The sequence below is a fragment of the Cloeon dipterum genome, chromosome 1, assembly GCF_949628265.1.
Source record: "Cloeon dipterum chromosome 1, ieCloDipt1.1, whole genome shotgun sequence".
Taxonomy (NCBI): Eukaryota; Metazoa; Arthropoda; class Insecta; order Ephemeroptera; family Baetidae; genus Cloeon; species Cloeon dipterum.
Genome location: NC_088786.1, coordinates 36,236,263 through 36,255,878, shown reverse-complemented (window position 1 = coordinate 36,255,878; position 19,616 = coordinate 36,236,263). Strand labels below are relative to the sequence as shown.

General features: G+C 40.5%; 2 protein-coding genes across 2 annotated transcripts in view; one reads left to right on the top strand and one right to left on the bottom strand.

Annotated features, from left to right (window-relative positions):
• The window catches only part of LOC135933950 (cyclic GMP-AMP phosphodiesterase SMPDL3A), a 202,149-nt gene that overhangs the window by 179,411 nt on the left and 3,122 nt on the right, over window positions 1–19,616 (top strand). Inside the window, exons 6-8 of the mRNA XM_065475429.1 lie at window positions 6,086–6,291; window positions 6,729–6,936; window positions 19,139–19,251. Coding sequence (XP_065331501.1) covers window positions 6,086–6,291; window positions 6,729–6,936; window positions 19,139–19,251 — 527 coding nt within the window. The remainder of the gene's footprint in view (window positions 1–6,085; window positions 6,292–6,728; window positions 6,937–19,138; window positions 19,252–19,616) is intronic.
• On the bottom strand, window positions 7,494–10,359 carry LOC135934028 (uncharacterized). Its single transcript, XM_065475534.1, has 2 exons — window positions 10,171–10,359; window positions 7,494–8,938 (listed from the first exon to the last, which is right to left on the bottom strand). The coding sequence occupies exons 1-2, from the start codon at window positions 10,190–10,192 to the stop codon at window positions 8,439–8,441; spliced, it is 522 nt and encodes a 173-aa protein (XP_065331606.1). The 5' UTR covers window positions 10,193–10,359; the 3' UTR covers window positions 7,494–8,438.

Sequence of the window (19,616 nt, the reverse complement as noted above, 5' to 3'; positions counted from 1 at the left end):
CAGCGCAGCAGCCAGCACTCGGCCTTTCTCCCGGCGATAGTAAAAATTGGCCGCTCCGGCCGCGACTTTATAGCCATTAAACATGGCTTTTGGATTAGACGCCTCGCATTATGCTAAGTTGGCCGCCGCGAGGTGTTTTTCCGCGCTGACAAAAGCTCAGCCAGACAGCTTTTACACTCTCTCCCTTTCCCTGTCTCTCTCTTTCTCTCTCTTGCGGCTGTTTATGAATGCGCTAGTCAGATTTTACTGCTGAGTGCGGAAGGGGAACTGATTTGATTTGATCAGTGAAGGTGGAATGATGGTGATTTTTTTATTTAAAAAAAAGGTTAACTCTAAATCCGACCCGTTTTTTTCATATACTTCAGGCCAAAAGAGCCCCAAAAATCCTATCGGTTTTTTGAGAACAGGAAATTAATTGCTTTCGGGGAGAGAAAAATTATGAAAATTGAATTGTGAGAAGATAAAAACCAGTACTTCTGAGTCTTGAAAGTTATTTTTTATTTTTTCAAAAATTGCAGATTTTCGAAAGAGGTCTGTATTTGGCCTCATTAAAGAGGAATGATACTGCAAAAGCCTGGAAAATGCTTGTTGCCAGTGCATAAACTCATCCCTTAGGATTCAGTTAAAGCCTAAATTGACCTAAGAAGCACTTTAATTTTTTGAGAAAATTGGCTGGAAAGTTATTGTGCTTTTCAAATGGTAATGGCTGTCTCCTTACTTGAAATCCGATTTAATTTCAAAACCAAGAGTTTCCCCAATAAGTGGCATTCACCGTTGGACAGATCTCGACGAGAGGAATCGGAATATGCCAAGAAAATATGTTCGAGCACCGTAAATTTTGGAGAAAATTGGCAAAATTTGAATTTTTTCTGTAGGAAGGGCCGTTTTTATTATTGCAAATTGTTGAACAAATTTTTAATCGATCAATTGTTTATGGCATCCAACAATTTAAATAATTTTCAATTGTTGCCCAGTATCATTCCACTTTAAAACTCACCAGTTGATAGTAGCGACAAAAACTGCCTATATTCAGAAAGCTGATTAAATTTCCAGATTTTTCCTAGTGACCAAATTTTTAACTAATTGCGATCTTAAGATGCCAACAGGTTTATCCTTGATGCTTGAGAGACGTCGAAACTCGTGGGAAACGGAAATAAAAAATTCTAAAACTAGGAGATCGCAATAAAAACATTGTTAGCTTCGAGGAAAATGACCGGCATTACAATTTAACTCGAATACAAATTTTTTAGGCAACGAGGATGAAGTTTAAACAATCCAAATTTCCATAAAAAAATTCTGGACTATATACAACCATTATTTAGCTCCAGAAATTTATTATAAATCTACCGCCGTTTCCTAATTTATCGTTTTTATCACTTGAATTCGTGATTTGACCGAGTACAAAAGAGTGGCTGTGATCGGCAGTCTCGGTTTGATCAGGCTGAAAGAAAACTTGTGGGAAGTTGCGAGGAAATGCCGCACCTGGCTGGCCTCGCCCATTCAGCGCTAATTTTGCACTTTCATCTTGCAAATTGGCCTTTGAACTGCGCCAACACGCGGAGACTTTGCGACTACTTTTCTTTCTCTTTCTCTCCGCCGAGTCTGGAGCACAAAAGCAGCAGATGTTCCCAAGTCGCGATGAATAGGCGGCGGCACAAGTTGCGACACCGAAATCGAGTGAGTTTCGATGTAAGACGGCGCCGGCGTGTCTTCCATCACTTTCGTCTCACGAACATCATATTTTTATCCATTTCGCCGCCGCCGCCAATAAAAAGCCGAAATCGTGGGTTTCCAAATCAAATTCGCTCGGGCCGTGTTTGACGCGGGCGCGCGCGTGTTCCAATTCCAGCATCTTGTTTGCTCTGGAAAAAAACGACGCTTTTCCGTCCAGCCGCGCATCGTCAATTCCTTTTGCTGGTTAGTTTCATTGCGCTGTAAAATATTTGCTGATCTCATTGGCAGATTTATTGCGATTTCCTCCGTTTCGAAACTTGGCTTGAGTCGAAAACATAAATAACGCGCTTTTTCAAGAACAATGAGCGCAGCAGCGAATGATAAATAAAATGCTGCTTGTCGCAGTAAATCTTCCGCTCCTGCGCTCGCTCGCTCCAGCTGCTGGATGAGCCGCGAATTTTCGACTTTAATAATAATGTGAACATGTGTGCGCAACTTTGCTCGCTTGAAAAGATTATCGCAACTTTTTAAGGTGCTTTAAATTTTCTGCCGGCACGGTGTGAAGCCGTATTATTTGTTTTGAAGGTTTTTAAGAAAAAAACTAGCGCCTCTCGCTTGTTTTGTTGAGTCTTTTGGTGTAAAAAAGGACGCAACCTGCGCATCACTCGTGCTCAAAGAGCTGCATAACATCGTTTAATTTTGTAAAAAAGACTCAATTTTCACCCATGTCATCACCTATTTTTGACACCGATCAAAATATACAAACTTAAAGAGGAATGATACTGCAAAAGCCCGGAAAATACTCGTTGCCAATGCATAAACTCGTCCCTTAGGATTCAGTTAAAGCCTAAATTGACCTAAGGAGCGCTGTAATTTTTTGAGAAAATTGGCTGGAAAGTTAGCGTGCTTTTCAAATGGCAATGGCTGTCTCCTTACTTGAAATCCGATTTAATTTCAAAACCAAGAGTTTCCCCAATAAGTGGCAAACACCGTTGGACAGATCTCGACGAGAGGAATCGGAATATGCCAAGAAAATATGTTCAAGCACTCAAAATTTTGGAGAAAATTGGCAAAATTTGAATTTTTATTGTAGGAAGGTCATTTTTTTATTATTGCAAATCGTTGAACAAATTGTTTATCGGTCAATTGTTTAAGCCATCCAACAATTTAAATAATTTTCAATTGTTGCCCAGTATCATTCCACTTTAAAACACGAAAACAAGAATTTCGTCCTGGTCCCGGCAAAATTGCGTAACTTTCAACAACCAAACGCGAATTTCCTTTGCAAGAAAAAATCAACAATCAATTTGACAATGAAAATTTGGGTGTTTGTTGAATGTTGCGCAATTTTACCGGGACCAGGACGAATTTACTCTTTTTGGAACATTTTGAAAAGGATTTCTTGCGTTTATAGTCCTGTTTAAAAATTCTATTCATTTTTCAATTCCAATTTGGAAACGAAAATCCGGTTTATCTCGTAATAATCATTTCAAAAGGTTTGTAAGAAATCAATTTTAAATAATATTGAGTTATGATTTTAAAATGATTAAGTGCTCGCCGCTTATAATTAACAATAAACCTAATCCATTTATTGCTTTTACTCTATTTTTAGAAGATATTTGAAGCGAAGGTTGTAAAAATACACATTTTCTTGAGTATTAATTATAATTTAATGTCAGACCAGTTCGAAAAATTTGCAAAGGATGGAGTGTCAAATTAAAAATAAATTCAAGCATTGTAATTACGTTTTCTTCTAGGAATAGAAATGGCTTTTAATACATTTTGCTCTTTGGAAAAAAATATTTCTGCGCGGAGCCCGGTTGAAGATCGTCTAAAATTAGCGATTAACCGGGATATTAATTTCTTGTCTTCATTAAAACATTTTATAGTTGTTACCTTTTCAGCTGCTTTAATTTGTTAATTAAAAATAATATCAAATAATTCTTGAGCCTTGAAAGATTTAATTAAATTCTCAGTTCTATTTTCAATATTACTTAAACTCTAAAAACATCAGGCAGGGAAATCAACTCAATTGAAAAGCTTCAGGACTTGTGTGATATATTTATGCAATTAAAAATCTACCGCATTGGGAGTCGAGAGAGATCGATTTTTTTGCTCGAAATGGAACTCACCAGGTGGAAAGCAAAGTGCCCGGTGATGCACACGCGTACGCGTCTGTTGAACATCGCGATACGGAAAAATCCATTCGGCGGCGGCTGCGGCGGCGGCGGGCACGAATCAAATGTGTGTTGTGTGTTCAGCGTGCGGATTCAATCAGCGGCAGCGAGGCGCAAATCGTCAAAAACGCAGCCAGCGCTTCATCAATCCCTTAATCCGGCTCCAGCCCGCGCCGCTAATTCCATCAAAATTTGGTGGCCACCCCCGCACACCCCTTTTCAGCTCGTCCCTATGTTTCCTTCGGAAGCCGCGAGTTTATTTATTTTTTTATTTTCCACCACTCCAGCCGCAGATCTCGACCGCGGATTTGGATTTTTGTGTTTCAATGTGCACCGGCTGTGACGCATCAATTTATTTTTTCTGCTTCATCCGCCAAACAACGTTCTGGATTATTCCTCTGGGGTTTGCCACGTCGAGAGAAAAATTATTTTGCTCGAAATCGGCTTAAAAATGTCAAAGTAGCTTCTTGTCGCTAAAAAGGGGTCCATCGAGTTTAAAACAGCGTTTCAATGAATAAAATATATTTTGCTACTTATTAAGCATGGTTATTTTTGTCAAAAATTATTAAAAATCACTACTTTATAAATTCATTTAACTTTCCACATATTTAAAGAAGTTTTTGAGCACACCAATCGATTCTTCAGGGTCGAATTAGGTAAAGTGGATGTTTTTTCCGGCCAAAACGTCCAGTGCAACGTGCGAACTTTTTTTCCCGCCAAAACAAGATGAATGCGAGATCTGCGCATGCGTCAGAGCTGGCTGGATCTGACAAAGAAGCCATTTTTCTCTCTGCAAGTGATCAAACCAGCTCTGATGCATGCGCACTTCTTGATAATGTTTTGGCGGGAAAAAAGTTCGCACGTTGCGCTGGGCTTTTTTGAGGGAAAAAATGTCCACTTTACCTAATTCGACCCCCAAGAATCGATTGGTGAGCTCAGAAACATCGTCAAAGACGGTCTTTAACCTTTAAAAATCCCGTTTGTTGAAAGAAAATTGTTCATTAATATTATTTTGTACTCCTTATTGAACTTACTAATTTTCTGTTGAACCAAATCACTTGTAGAAATTCAGTTTGTAATTCAGAATAGTATTCAGGACAATATGTAGCCATACGATCACAAAAGCGCAGCTTTATTTGGTAGAAAGGAATTTGAATAATATTTCAACTGAGCAAAGCGCGGCTTGAAGTCAATAATGGCTTCAGCTGAGTTTGTTGTAATCGTGGTTGATTTTCTCTTGCGCTCTGCTGTTCTGCCAACTTCCTTATCAACTTGCGCCCGGTTTATAGAGTTTTCAGTTCAAAACTTGCTGTGACGACAAAGCGCGGGAACGGAACTTTTATCTTTTGGCATTTACAACTTACGTGGAGCAAGTTTCACCTCAGCGGTTTTTGGTCTCGTTCTTCACTGAGCGAGCGAGCGAGCGAAAGCAGCTTGAGCGAAGAAAAATGCCGCCGAGCAGTCCCGAGTAATAAATAAAAGCTTCCTAAGGCACGTCGATAGTCGATTTGATTTATTACATTTGAAAATTCGTGAATTGCAAAGATTTGAAGTATGGAATGGAGGTGTGAGTTGTTTCCTTTGACATTTATTGATGAAAATTTACGAAAAACTTTGCTCTCCTATGTTGCGACGAACGAGTTTTATTTTTTAATTTAAAAAAAAGAAGTTTCTAATCTCACCAACTCTTTTTGGCATTGATTTTATGACAAAAAAAGAAATAAACTCTCAAGATGTATGTGAGACTGAAATAATACCGTGCTTCGAGGACAACAACAGTTATATAAGCCCTTACAATTAGTGTTCGAAGCCACCAACAGATGGCGCCGCCGTATACTTTTGTAATAAATTTCATTTTAAGGCACTTCCGCAGCAATTTCAGACTCAATCCTGCTACTGTGTTTTCTTTACTTAATTTGCTTTCTTTTGACGTGCTGAAAACCAAAATCGGTTAAGCCAATCGCCGTAGAATCGTGAAAAACCATTTTTTGAAATATAAAATCTTTTCCAACGTTTCTACGGCGAATGGCTGGACTGATTTTGGTTTTCCGCACGTCAAAGGAAAGAAAATTAAGCGAAGAAAGCACAGTGGTAAGATTAAGTCTGAAATTACAGCGGAAGAGCCTTAAAAATAAATTTATTACGAAAGTATACGGTGGCGCCATCTGTTGGCGGCTTTTATGCAAGTGGTGTCTCTTATTGCCGATTAATTTATTTGACTCTTTTGATTCCAGGTGGCTATTATACGATTGAGAACAAGGGCAACCGGCTGCGTCTGATCATCCTGAACACGAACCTGTACGTGCGTCACAGCGCGATGACGAATTACCGGCACCCGGAGGCGGCCGCCTCCTTGTCCCCCGGGGGCGACGACGACCCCTACGGCCAGTGGGAGTGGCTCGAGGGGGTGCTGGACAAGAGTCTGCGGCGCCGCGAGTTTGTGAGTCTCGAAAAAAGCAATTCGATCTCCTCTGCCTTTTGCGATTTATGCCTTTTTTGCATTTAATTCCGCGCACTCGCGTCTTTATTGCCGCGCAATAACAAATGCGTTTTCCGTGTCTAAATCAGTAACATCTGTTTTTGTTTCGTGCGAATTTTTATTACCGCACACTCGCACAGACGGCATGCATCATTTTTATTATCGCCACATAGGTGCTGTGTCGTAACGTTCACTAAAAAACAAAAAACAAAAAAAAACGCCGAGAATGCGAGCTGAATAATTTGACTGTCGCGCTTTTTACGGCCTCGTAATAAACAAGCTATCTTTTTACGACCACTTTGCGCCTCGCTAATCTCAAACAGCTTAAATATTGCATCGCATGACTAATAAATTCGGTGTCAATGCGTGTATTAATTCCGTGCTGATGTCTGTCGCAGGTGTACATCCTGGGACACGCCCCTCCGGGCGCGGACGAGCGGCTTCTGCCGTCCTCGCCGTCTTCCGATTCAACAACGGACGGACCCTTCCAGGAGAAATTCAACAAAAAGTACCTGCACTTCGTGCGCAGGTACTCCAACATCATCGCCGGCCAGTTCTTCGGACACCTCCACACCGACACGTTCAGGGTCATCTACAACGAACTAGGTCAGTGAACCAAATAAATTTATCGTTAAGGGTCTAAGACCAGAACTGCGTGCGCTGTCAGTCTTTCTGTTTCTGCTGGCTCGGAATAAACACACTTTACAAAGCGGCAGCCGCGTGTTGGACTTTTTAACGAGTTTGGCACGCGAGCACTCGTGTGTGGTCCTTGCGCAACGCCAAAGTACACACACACATCGCGCCTTTGGCAATGTGTGACATTGACACGGATTTTAATTTACACAAACAAGTTGCGTTAACGAGCAGAATCTGCGCTCACTCACAATCAGAAATAAACATTATGTCGGAAAGAGAGTTGCGGAAATTGTACTAGTATGTGAGGAGTAATTATTTGCTCTGCTTTTAGATTGATCTAGTTAAAAAATAAATAAATGGTGTGTCGTAGCTTTTTTCAATTAACTCAAAGACAGCTTATCGATTTTTCGGTATTTATTTCTCGATCGTTTCACAACGTTTTTTAAAACAATTAATTATTCTATACTAAATAGTAACAGTGTATAAAATATTCAACTTGTAACACATTCAAGGTAAAGGTTTAATTAGTTTAATTAGTCTAAGTACTCTCTCATGTTTAAGAATTCGTCCACAATAGAATTTAGTAAAAATAGAGATGGGAAAAAATTGTATTCATTTTTAATCACAAAAAAAGGTTAAAAATACCTAAAGACTCTGAACCTTAGATTTTCAGATTCCCATTTAACAGATGATTTAATGGAAAATCAGGGAAATTTCGAGTTCTTTATATTAAACCGCACGAAACTGGTAAAAACCGCAAAAAACCACTTCACTGCAAGTTTGGGAAACTCCCTGGGAGATTTCCAGCCCTTGATAATACACACAGGTGCAAGTATAACACATTCACGTACTCACAATGAATTGATATTTTAATTAACTATTCAATAAGAAAATATACATCTAGGGCTATGCGCGTTTAAGTTAATTTTCTATGTTTATTTAATTTGTTTCCTGCCCATCAAGCTTGCTGGGGATTTTTTTATTAAATATTTTTGTGTTAGTGTAGTGGGAGATACTTCAACTTTTCTTAAATTAAAACAATTTTAATTTTCTCATCATAATTTTGGGTTTAAGCCAGCATTTTTCATTTTTCACCCAACAGTCAATATTTAAATCAAAATTGGGGCAAACATTAGACGGCTATAAACATTTTCATTAATTTTCAAGATCAAAAGAGGTCACACCGTAAAATTGTGGCAAAAAATAGAAAATTTGGATGGAAATGGACAAAAAAATAAACTGTTCAGTTGAAATTGAATGATTTGTATTCGCTTCAAGTCCGCGTATTAGGAAAATGTTGAAAAACCAAACGCTGAGCCCTAATTATGTCTATACATCTCTGGTGAGCGGTCAAAAAATAATCAAAACAGCAAGATTTTTATATTTTTGAACTGCATGAACACCGACTTTTCGTCCCATGTCGAATAATAAAAAAATAAAGAGATCCGGGTGCTTCACGGCTGGGCGTTTCATCATTTGAACATGGTGTCGTTGGAGGAGGATTTGCAGTGGCAATACGTCTCGTGGACAAGGAGGAAGCGCTCGACGCGGTCCTCGACACGGCTGCCCCTGCAAGTGAACTGCACGGCGTACTCGGCGGGCGCTTGGCCGAGCGGCGCGTCGTCAAAGTTGTCCCCGAAGGCGGCCCTGCACAGGGCCTGGTTGTTGCACGCCAGCTGGTAGAGGGGGTCGACCAGCGGCCTGCAGTTGGCCGGCAGCGTGGACAGTTCGCGGGCGCTGAGCCTCCGCACGCCGGGCGCGTGTCCGTTCTGCCGCAGCGTGCGCGCCGCCTCGGCCGAAACCTCAATCTGGCAGCCCGCGAAGTAGCACAGGAAGATGGTCAGCGCGAATGCAAGCATAGAGAACGCGACCAGGATCCAGAAGATGTTCAGCGCTTCGCCCAGCTTCTCGCACCGCCCAGACGCGGCTCGCCCGCTGCTCGCCGTCGGCTCCGTCACCGGCAGGATGCCCTCTGCGAAAAAAATAACGCGTCAAAAATATTAAATAATAAAAAAATGTCATTGGATTTCTTTCCTGAGACAGTGTCTGCGCAAAATCATTGACATTGATCAGGGATTTGTATATGCCGTTAGTGTTCGAAGCAGTCAACAGATGGCGCCACCGTATACTTTCGTAATAAATTTAATTTTAAGACAATTCCGCTGCAATTTCAGACTCAATCCTGCCACTGTGCATTTTTCGCTTAATTTGCTTTCTTTTGACGTGCTGGAAACCAAAATCAGTCCAGCCATTCGCCGTAGAAATGTTGCAAAACATTTTATATTTAAAAAAAAATCAAAAAAATAGTTTTTCAAGATTCTAGGGCGATCGGCTTAACCGATTTTGGTTTTCAGCACGTCAAAAGAAATAAAATTAAGTGAAGAATGCACAGTAGCAGGATTGAGTCTGAAATCGCAGCGGAAGTGCCTTAAAATTAAATTGATTACGAAAGTATACGGTGGCGCCATCTGTTGGCGGCTTCGAACACTAATGGCTTATGCAACTGCTGTAATACACGAAGTTTATTTGAATGGCAGGACGAGAGAGTACAGAATGAAATTGCCTGAAAAATGATATCAAGTCTTTGTTTAAATTTGCTTTTCAATAACGGATAAAAAAAAATAAAAAAAATGGCTATCGTATCGCTTTCTCTTTTTTTTATTTTTCGTGATATGGAAATATGTAAAAGGAAAAGTTGCCCTGCAAAACCATAAAAAGATCCAACGAAAAATATTATTAAATAGGGAAATTAAAAATGTGTTCTATTTTCATCACAAGTGGCATTTTTCCGCAAAAAAAGCAATCAAGTTGGGTCCATTAGATTTGATCCTGACGAAACATTTTTCCAAAAAGGCCTCACAATCAGTAACACTAACAATTTATCGATCATTTTGAATATCGTGCTATTTTTAGCTCGTTTATAAACACATTGTTATTCAACTGTCGTTGGCAGCTCGCAACTATGAATCATGCCGATGCCAAGAGTCATCAAGGTATCTCATTTTTGCAACAATTTCGCAAATTTATTTTTCTCTCCAATTTTTGCAATGTTCAAGCAATAATTCTGTCGAGTTTAAGTGGATTATTCGTGATAATCCGGAACTGAAACACAATTTAATTTGCACCAAACAAATAATACAAAAGCAAAAAAAAACAACAGTTAGTTAGAAATTGCGGTGGCGGCGGCTGTTCCAAACTACTCACCACGCGAGCAACTTTTCTCCATTGCGGCTGGCAGCTACTTTCGCACTGAACCGAACCTCGAACCTATACACAATACACACACACAGATGATGCTGAGCTCGCGGCAAATTGCACCGATCCCAGCACCGTGTGGCGGTGTGCAGCGCGCGTCCAAACTTTTCAAGAGCACCACTCTCTCGCGCCAAGTCCGATTCGCCGCTCGCTCGCAGACTCTATTTATAAAAGACACGATTTCGCAGTCGTGCAAATAGGCGCACACAGCACACGAACGCGCGTGGCTCTTATCAGCAACGCTCGCGGTCAAGTTTATCGGTGGTGCAAAGCAAATGAAAAGGGCTGCCAAGAGTCGTAAATAATTTCGTTTGCTGGAATAAATTTAGCTGTACGTCAGAAATTTCATAGGAAAATAAAACGACAGACGAAAGGGATTTTTTTATGCATTAATAAAATTGCTAATGAAGTTTAATTTTTATTTAATATGCAGCACAATACGGCAAATCAAGGATTTATTATTTTTTTTATTCCAAATGTGTAAATACAACTCCAATAATTCTCAAAATCCGATCTTTGAAAGTTGCAAAGAACCCGCATTTAAAAAAATTCAGTGCAGTGGTGAAAATAAGTTTTTTTCGATTTTAACCAGTTTCTTGCACCTCAGTTTTCAATAATTTTCTAATTATTCGCTCATGACCACGACTTGAAAAATTGTAGGAGAGAATTTTGGAGACATTGAGGCAGCAAATGGCAATTTAAAAGAAAAAATCTGCACATTAGAGGAAATTTTGACCAATCCGACCGCAAATTTTAGATTTTCGCAGGGGAAATATGGATTAATTTAATTTCTTTCGCAAGAAACTGGTAAAAACCGTTAAAAACCAGTGCTCTCTCATGAAATATGAGAGCCAGAATCATATTAGGATTTTGTATTGATAAATCTCGTGGTAAAAAACAATCTGACGCAATATTTGATGGGCACGAACTATTAATTTTCAGCATAGGTCGTGGAGGATGGTAATTGCATGTTTATTTTGCGGCAATTTGTGCCGAGCAAACATTTTCCGGCCAGTGTGGCCTTTGCATAGCGGTCATTTTCCATCATATTTATGAACGCGTGTGCATTATTGAATTTCGCGCCAGCCTTTCATGCAGGGATTCTGGTTCCGAAGCTTTTTTTTATTTTCCCCTAACGAAATCCGTCATGTCAGCCGAGCACAATATTTTAGGTGACACAAAAATCGCAAAAATAATAATAGTAATTGGGCCGCGAGGTGCAAACACGCAAACCACCAATTTTTCAACGACAAACGCCGCCACGAAATACGGCGCGACGCTCAAATTGCAGCCTGCGGTTTGTCCCAGCGCGCGTTTCATTAAATTCATTTCGCGCATACATATACAGCCCTTTTTTATTTACCTGCCGCATTCACTGTTAATGGCGTGTTTCCAACAACAGTTTGATCGGGCAAAAGAGAAAAGGGAAAATAAATCGATTTAAAAAAATAGTCCGTGAACTTTGAACGATTCATTTGCATGCTTTTTCATCTCGTATAAAAGTGTTTTTTCAAAAAAAATTGCGAGCCAAAATTGCCCTCTGCAATTTTGATGAGATAGTCCCAAAACAGTTCGAGTCTGCTCCTCTCTGAAATTTTAAAATAGCATAAAAGGTTTCAATTCACAATTCGAAGCTGCTAACAGATGGCGCCACCGTATACTTTCGTAATAAATTTCATTTTAAGGCATTTTTCGCTGCGATTTCAGACTCAATCATGCCACTGTGCATTCTTCACTTAATATGCTTTCTTTTGAAGTGCTTAAAACCAAAATCGATTCAGCCAATCGCCGTAGAATCGTGAACAACTATTATTTGAAATATAAAATCTTTTCCGACGTTTATACGGTGATTGGCTTAACCGATTTTAGTTTCTAGCACATCAAAAGAAAGAATATTAGATGAAGAATGCACAGTAGCACGGTTGAGTCTGAAATCCCAGCGGAAATGCCTTAAAATTAAATTTATTACGAAATTATAAGGTGGCGCCATCTGTTGGAGGACCTTAGTACTTTTTCCACCAGTCAAAAGAGACGTTTGGCGTCAGCCTGAACAGAAAGGACTCACAATTATGTCCGTGCGCATAGCTTCCATTTCAATTTAATGAACATGAAATTCCCAGCGCATGGCAGTGGAAGCATCCACAAAATTCAGAATTCCCAGGGGTGTCGGGGGTGCGTGGCGCGCACCTCTATTGTCGGGTGACGAACAAAAACACGAGAGGCCGGCTGTGCAAATAAATCTCTGAGCAAAATTTTCAATTACCCGAGCGAGAAGAGAGACAAAATTAGTTTCCGTCTTCTTTCTCTTGGAAATAAACGAGCCGCGCGCGCGAATTCTGCCGCGTCAAAGGGTGCGTGAGAGCGGCAGCGGCGGCAATTTTAAAAATAAATAAACAGCATTAGTTAAAAAGGAGGGGGCTGGGCCATTAATTCGGATTACGCAGCTCCTCCGGTGGCAGAGCGTGAGAGCGGCTTAAGTCGCTAACATACGGCCGCGCATTATACCGCGTGTCACCGCCGAGACGAGCCCATAAATTACGCCCGCCGCCTCCGGCCCCACCCCCGCGACGGCCGAGGTGCGAAAGATATTAATTCGCCCGCCGCATATCGTGTACAGTATATACGTCGGGCCAAAAATTTATCGAGCCCCCTTCTCGCATGACACACTCGCCGAACACACTGACAACGAGCAGCCTTGTTAGACAACCTTGTTTAATGTTTATTACAAGTTCCCCTCGGCCCAAGGGGTGCCAATTTTATGCCGAGAATTGAGAGATCATTGAATATAGTGGTGTATATTTAATTTGAAAAAATATGAATAATGGAATGTGAAAGCCAGAAAAAATTAGTTATATATTAGTTCGCAGGGGAGTAGTAATGAAAATGAAATATCGTGTTTTCTCAATTAAAGACCATCTTTACGAAGTTTCTGAGCACACCAATCGATTCTTGAGGGTCGAATTAGGTAAAGTGGATATTTTTTCCGACCAGGAAGTGCAGCGCGACGCGCGAACTTTTTTCCCGCCAAAACAATATGAATACGAAAGCTGCGCATGCGTCAGAGCTGGCTGGATCTGACAACGAAGTCATTCGTATAGGCGCGTTCTCTCTGCAAGTGTTCAAACCAGCTCTCACGCATGCGCAGTTCTCGCATTCATATTGTTTTGGCGGGAAAAAAGTTCGCACGTTGCGCTGGGCTTTTTGGCGGGAAAAATATCCTTTTTACCTAATTCGACCCTCAAGAATCGATTGGTGTGCTCAGAAACCTCGCCAAAGACGGTCTTTAAAGAAAATTCCTGATATTTCATTTTATTATTTCCTGTGATTTCTGGAATGCCTAAAAATTGACGGCTTCGGTGTAACAACGCCGTGCGGTCAGACACAACATCGCCGGCTAAGCCTAAAGACGTCCGGGGAATCACAGTCTCACGTACTCCTTGTCCGTCTTCTTTCGAATTTCAAAAGAAAAATGGACGGCATCCAACATGAACCGTTGCAGGGGTCAACAGGAAGACACGAGACGCGCCAAGATAAGAAATTCCGTAAAGCCTTCGTCGGACAATTACTTTGTATAGACGTGCGGGATGAAATTCGACGAAGGGTCGCAAAGGTAATTTTTAATTTTGAGTGTATGAAATACACCTTGCATATTTTTTTCAAGGGAAAAAAGGCTAGGAGAAAGGCAAGAAAAAATAAGATGTACGAGCGGGCAGAAAGACGAAACAAGAGGCGGCAAGAGGATTACAAACCGAGCACCACCGACGAAGCACAATTGGAAAAAAGAATAAATCACTGCTAATTTACCCATCGTAAATTCTTCGAATAATGAGATGTTAGTGAACGTGCTGGATGAAGTTGTTTTACAAGACAAGACAATTTGTCTGTGTAAAATTGCACCTCATGGAACTGAATGTAACATCCTATTCTCTTGACATTTTTGCATTTCATGGGCCGATGTCGTTGCTGCGCGAGACCTGCTTTTTAAGTAAATCGTTTAGATGATAGTTACTTCACGCCCTCGTGTGAACGAGAACACGAACGCACAGGACAAAATTGATATTTTTTTAATGAAATCGAACTTTGAAACATAACACTTTCAACGACAACCCTGTTATGAATTTCATCCAGCATGAAATAACTCTTATTTTACTCAGAAACTAAAAGAAACGAAATTTTGGAGTAAATAAAATAAAAAAATCTTATACGCATCTTAATTGTGCAATTTCCTTAAATTTGACTGCCAATTACCCTCTCTGATTCCGCAAATATCTGAAAATATTTTTCTTCATTAAATAAGTCAATTTTCAAATTTTTTTGAAAATTCGTAAAATCTAGCAACCAATGGAAACATTTACAGAATCCCCTTTGTAATTAAGAAATGTGCTGACAAATTTCTCAGCTGCTGAACGACACAAATTCTAGAAATGCATGATAGGACAATCATTTAATATTCCTCACACCATTGGTCTTACAAGGGAAGCGCTCAGGACAAAGTTTTACTCGCAACATTACGTTAATTTGAAATTTATTGGAAAAAATCTATGCGTTTTAAAGCAGAGGAGGGTGCAAACCAAACGAGGCTCCTTTTTTGGCAATCGAATTGAAAGGAGCTAGAGGATTGCGGAAATAACGACGACTAAGAATCAATGCTTTCGCTTTTGATAAATGAAGGTCGTCCATTTGGGGATGAGAAGTTGAAAGAAATGCTGAACGAGCGCTTGATCATGAAGGACCTTTTTAGGATGACGATCTTTATTTCTTGGAACCGCCATGCAAATCAAGAGCAGGGTTGTTAATAAACAAATTTTTTTAAATGCAGTGCAGTGGTAAAGGCGTTTTCTTCAACTTTTACTAGTTTTTTGAATGCAATGTTTTCACCTCTATTTTTAATTATTTTCTAATTATTAGCTTATAACCTCGACTTGAAAAATTGTCAGAGATAAAGTTTTGGAGAAATTGAGGCAGCAAATGGCAATTTAAAATAAAAATCTGCACAGGAAAAGAAATTTTGACCACTTTGACGGCAAATTTTAGATTTTTACAGCGGAAAAAATGGAATAAATTCATTTCCTATATTTCTTGCGCGAGAAATTGTTAAAAATTGAGTGGTGAAATATCCGGGTGGTAAACAAACTAGTGCGTTCTTCGGGAGCAAATTTTTCTCCCTGGGAGTCCCGGTCCCGAAAAAATGTTTCCTGTTACCGGAATTTCCTGGTGCCCTTACCAAATATTTTTCCCGGGAATTCCCGCTCCCGACTCTTATTTCCCGATTCTTCCCGCTCCCGATTTCCCGCCAAAAATTTTAAATTCGAAAGTAGACACCATGTGCGTTGATAACTTATAAGTTAATTAATTAATTTTTAGCTCGCATATTTACAAATACAAACTTACTATGCTCTTTTATTTTTCCATGTTGAAATTATAAATTACACTTTTCGTTGATAAAAAAGTTCACGGAGGCAATTTTTACTGGGCCACGTTAAATACTACGTTTTAAATAAAATTCAATTTTCTGTAGAAATGCAGAGATTACCAAAACAAAACCTAAAAAACTGCATTTTATTTAGATCAAGAACTTTTCTCCCGACTTTTTTAAGTTGCGAGAATCATCACACGTTAATGAAAAAAATCTGTAACATTTTTAGTAAAGTGAATAGTGATAGTGAAAGACAAAAAAGAAATACTACAGCTTGAACTCCGCAAATTGAAATTAGGATAGTTCATAACGCTATCAAACCGTGAAAAATATCTAACATACAAAACATTCCTAACCATTTTTTTAATCATTCTAGGAAAATTAAAAGCGAGTTGTGAATATGAATTTTGACTAGGTTCCCGGGAATTCCCGCTCCCGGCAAAATTTTCCCGCTCCCGTCCCGACCGTGGCTCCTGTCTAAAAATGTCGGTCCTGGCGCCGGGAATTCGCGGGAGATTCCGGGAGTCCCGAGACATTCCCGTCCCGGCGAACGCACTAAAACAAACGCAACCCTGATCAAGAGTGTAAATTTGTTCATAAACATTTACGTAATTCAGTCATTTGAAAAAAATCTAGAGTAATTATAAATTAAGTTATTGTGGGAAAGCAATTAATATAAATTTCCGAATACTCACCAGATGCCGATAGAATTTATGGAATAAACACAAAGATAAATTTTTCATCATGTGCGTGCCTTATTGTTAGATATTTAAGAAAAACCCCTAAAACGATTTCGCAACTTCTTATTCCGCCATCGAAAAATTCAGCGATGTAGTTATGTTTAAATTGTGACGCAGCGAGCGCTAAGAGGCACGCTTTTTGCGAAACACTCTTGCTTGCGCGCGGTTTGCCTAATAGAGTGTGAGCTGTGTGCGGAATGGAGGGCGCGCAAATGGGGTGGCAAATGAGACGCTCTTAAGGTGAACCGCGACGGCGAACGCGCCAGGCAATAATGCTGCATGCCCGTCTCGTAATCGTCTTATTCACAATTGCATCGCCGGCATAATTGCGCTCGGCGATTCCGCTAAAACAGCTTCTCTCTCTCTCTCGTCTCGCGTGGCGAAATTGCACCGTTATGTCGTTCGTTCGCCAGATTGCATTCCGCGCGGAGGAATCGCTCGCTGCGATTTATGCCTCAGCTTCCAGTGCAAAATGCCCGGCGCATTGCACAGATTTATTGTTCTCATCTTGTGCCAATTCCAATACCAGAAAGTGATAAAGTTTAATCAATTATTTTTCCGCCTGACTTTGTTCTGCAATCTTATACAAAATGGATTTTTCCCGGCCTTAAAGAATGACATTGATTATAGAACAGATCGGTATTTATATATCGGTATTTCAATAACTTCTGTACTGTAGATTCTGTTGAATGTGCCGATTGGAATGCGATTCACGTCAACCGAACGCTTTTTTCCTTTCACAATGTCTCGCGGAGAAACTAATAATAAAAACGACCTCTCTAGGAATCCTTTAGGGCTTTTTAAGTTCTAAACAGTCGTAAATACGTGTCTCGCTGCAATTTAATAACCTTTGTTTACAGAAAAGTTGGTGAAAATCCTTGAAAAGTTGAAGAAACGGCGTAAAAATAAACAAAATGGAATTTTAACCTCGTCATCATAACTTTGTTCAGCGAAATAAATTTTAAAAGCGGTTAAAGACCGTCTTTGACGAAGTTTCTGAGTACACCAATCGATTCTTGAGGGTCGAATTAGGTAAAGTGGATATTTTTCCGACCAAAAAGCCCAGCGCAACGTGCGAACTTTTTTTCCCGCCAAAACAATATGAATGTGAGAACTGCGCATGCGTCAGAGATGGTTTCAGCACTTGCAGAGAGACCACCTGTACGAATAACCTCATTATCAGATCCAGCCAGCTCTGGCGCATGCGCAGTTCTCGCAAATAGGTTCATATAGTTTTGGCGGGAACAAAGTTCGCACGTCGCGCTGCACTTTTTGACCGGAAAAATATCCACTTTACCTAATTCAACCCTCAAGAATCGATTGGTATGCTCAGAAACTTCGTCAAAGAGGTCTTTAAAATTATAAGCGCAAAGAATTTTGGCTACCAACTTGATAAAAATATAAACTAACAAACTAACTCAGCTGTAAAACACAGACCGGAGCAAAACATGTTAATATTCCCAATTAAAACAAAAGGTATCCTAAGATTTTATCAGGTCTACTGCACTCGAAGCAAATAAAACAAAATAAACGGTTTTCGGTTGGCCGCACTTGCAGCAGAGCGCGAAAAGGGTTGCAGCTACAGCTGGCCAGGTGCATTTCTTTGAATCGTTTGCGCCATGCACGAATTCCCGGGGTGCGATGAATTCCTGCATGGCTTAGGTACACACACACACATCAAGGGGTGGAATTTAATTATTTCATCCGGCGCGTGTTTTTTTTCTCTCGCTCGCGTGGCTGATTTATATTCCTTGCCTCGGGCTGCGCACACACACACACACACACACACACACACAATATATATATTAAATTTCTAGTTATTATCGCGAGCAGACAGACGCGACAAGAAGTGGCGGTGCGGCTGCGGCCGATTGATAGTGCATCAATCACCGCCTTAATAGCGAATATCGCACCAATAAATATGTATGCGTGTTTGCGCAGGAACGAATGGAAGAGCCGCCGCCGCGCCGCCGGTAATAAAGCCATTCCGTTCATGATTTATCTGCCATCTGCTGGCGCAGATTCCGCCGCAGAAATTGGTTTTCGCCGCTTTTTGCGCGCCGCTTATCTAACCGCCTTCAAAGTGCCGCTGAAAAATTACGCCGTCGAGCGCTATTTCCACGCAAAATGGAGAAAATCCCGGATTCTTCCGACGAAGCGGAGCGAAATAAACGTTTCCGGAGGGATTTGTCGCGCCCCAAAACTGATTTTCATGCGCACCTGCATCGGGGAGTGGAAAAATTGAGTGCAGAAATGCGGAGCCTCTGATACTGTGCGTCCGCGCTTGAAAGAATTTGAATATCGAAATTTAATGCTTAGCATATTTATATTTTAACTGATATTTCAATATCTTTGGGAAATTTCCCCTTTGTAAATGAAAAAATTGGGTTAGAAACAGGATTCACCAATATTTTAATGCGCAAAAATGCATCAGTGTTTTTTTGCGAAATAAAAAAACAGCTAGAAAACCCCACCAGTTTGGGATTTTCCGCATTTTTCCGAATTAAAACTTGAAAAGGTCATATTTCGTGCTAAATAAATCGGAAGTTTTGGAAAATTGCGATTGTTGTTAAAGTTTTTTTACTGATTTTTAAAAATCCCTATTTTTAGTCATCTATCAAGAGAATTAAAATTGCAGAAAAACCCGCATTGCAGTGGGTTTTCCGGTAAAATGCGGGTTTTTGCGAGCCTTTGGGGAAAAATAGCGAAATAGTTATAAAGAATTTTCCAGATTTTTCAAACGATTGCTTTGTGATTTCAGGAGAGCCGGTGAACTGGCTGATGGTGGCGCCGTCGCTGACGCCGTGGCGCCCCCCGAGTGACTCGAGCAACCCGGGACTGCGGCTCTTCAAATACGACACCGAGTCGGGACAGGTAATTGAGCCGAATCTCAGGGGACGGCCGAGCCATAGCAGCTTTGCCCTGTTGCAATTGGCCGACACGCTTTTCTTTTATTGCGTGCGTCCGTCTCGACGACGAAAATTGGATCGTCGCCTGGCTGTGCCGCGGAAATCGCATTTCGTGCCCATTTCACGCTGATAACGTAATTTGGACGCGATAAAGGTCGCAGTAAAATTTCCGAAAGCGGCCTAGAATGAACAGTTTTTCGTCGAATTCAGGGAAATTGACGGAATGATCAACTACTGGACTCCTTATTTAATTATTTCAATAGGCGATGTGTAAGAACCAGTTGAATAAGCCATTCAACAGATGGCGCCACCGCATACTTTAGAAATAAA

Excerpts from the sequence above, each read along its gene's own strand:
- LOC135934028 (XM_065475534.1), bottom strand. The coding sequence starts at position 10,192 with ATGGAGAAAAGTTGCTCGCGTG. Across the intron at positions 8,939-10,170 it reads GGAGAAAAGTTGCTCGCGTG|AGGGCATCCTGCCGGTGACG; the intron begins GTGAGTAGTTTG and ends TTTTTTTCGCAG.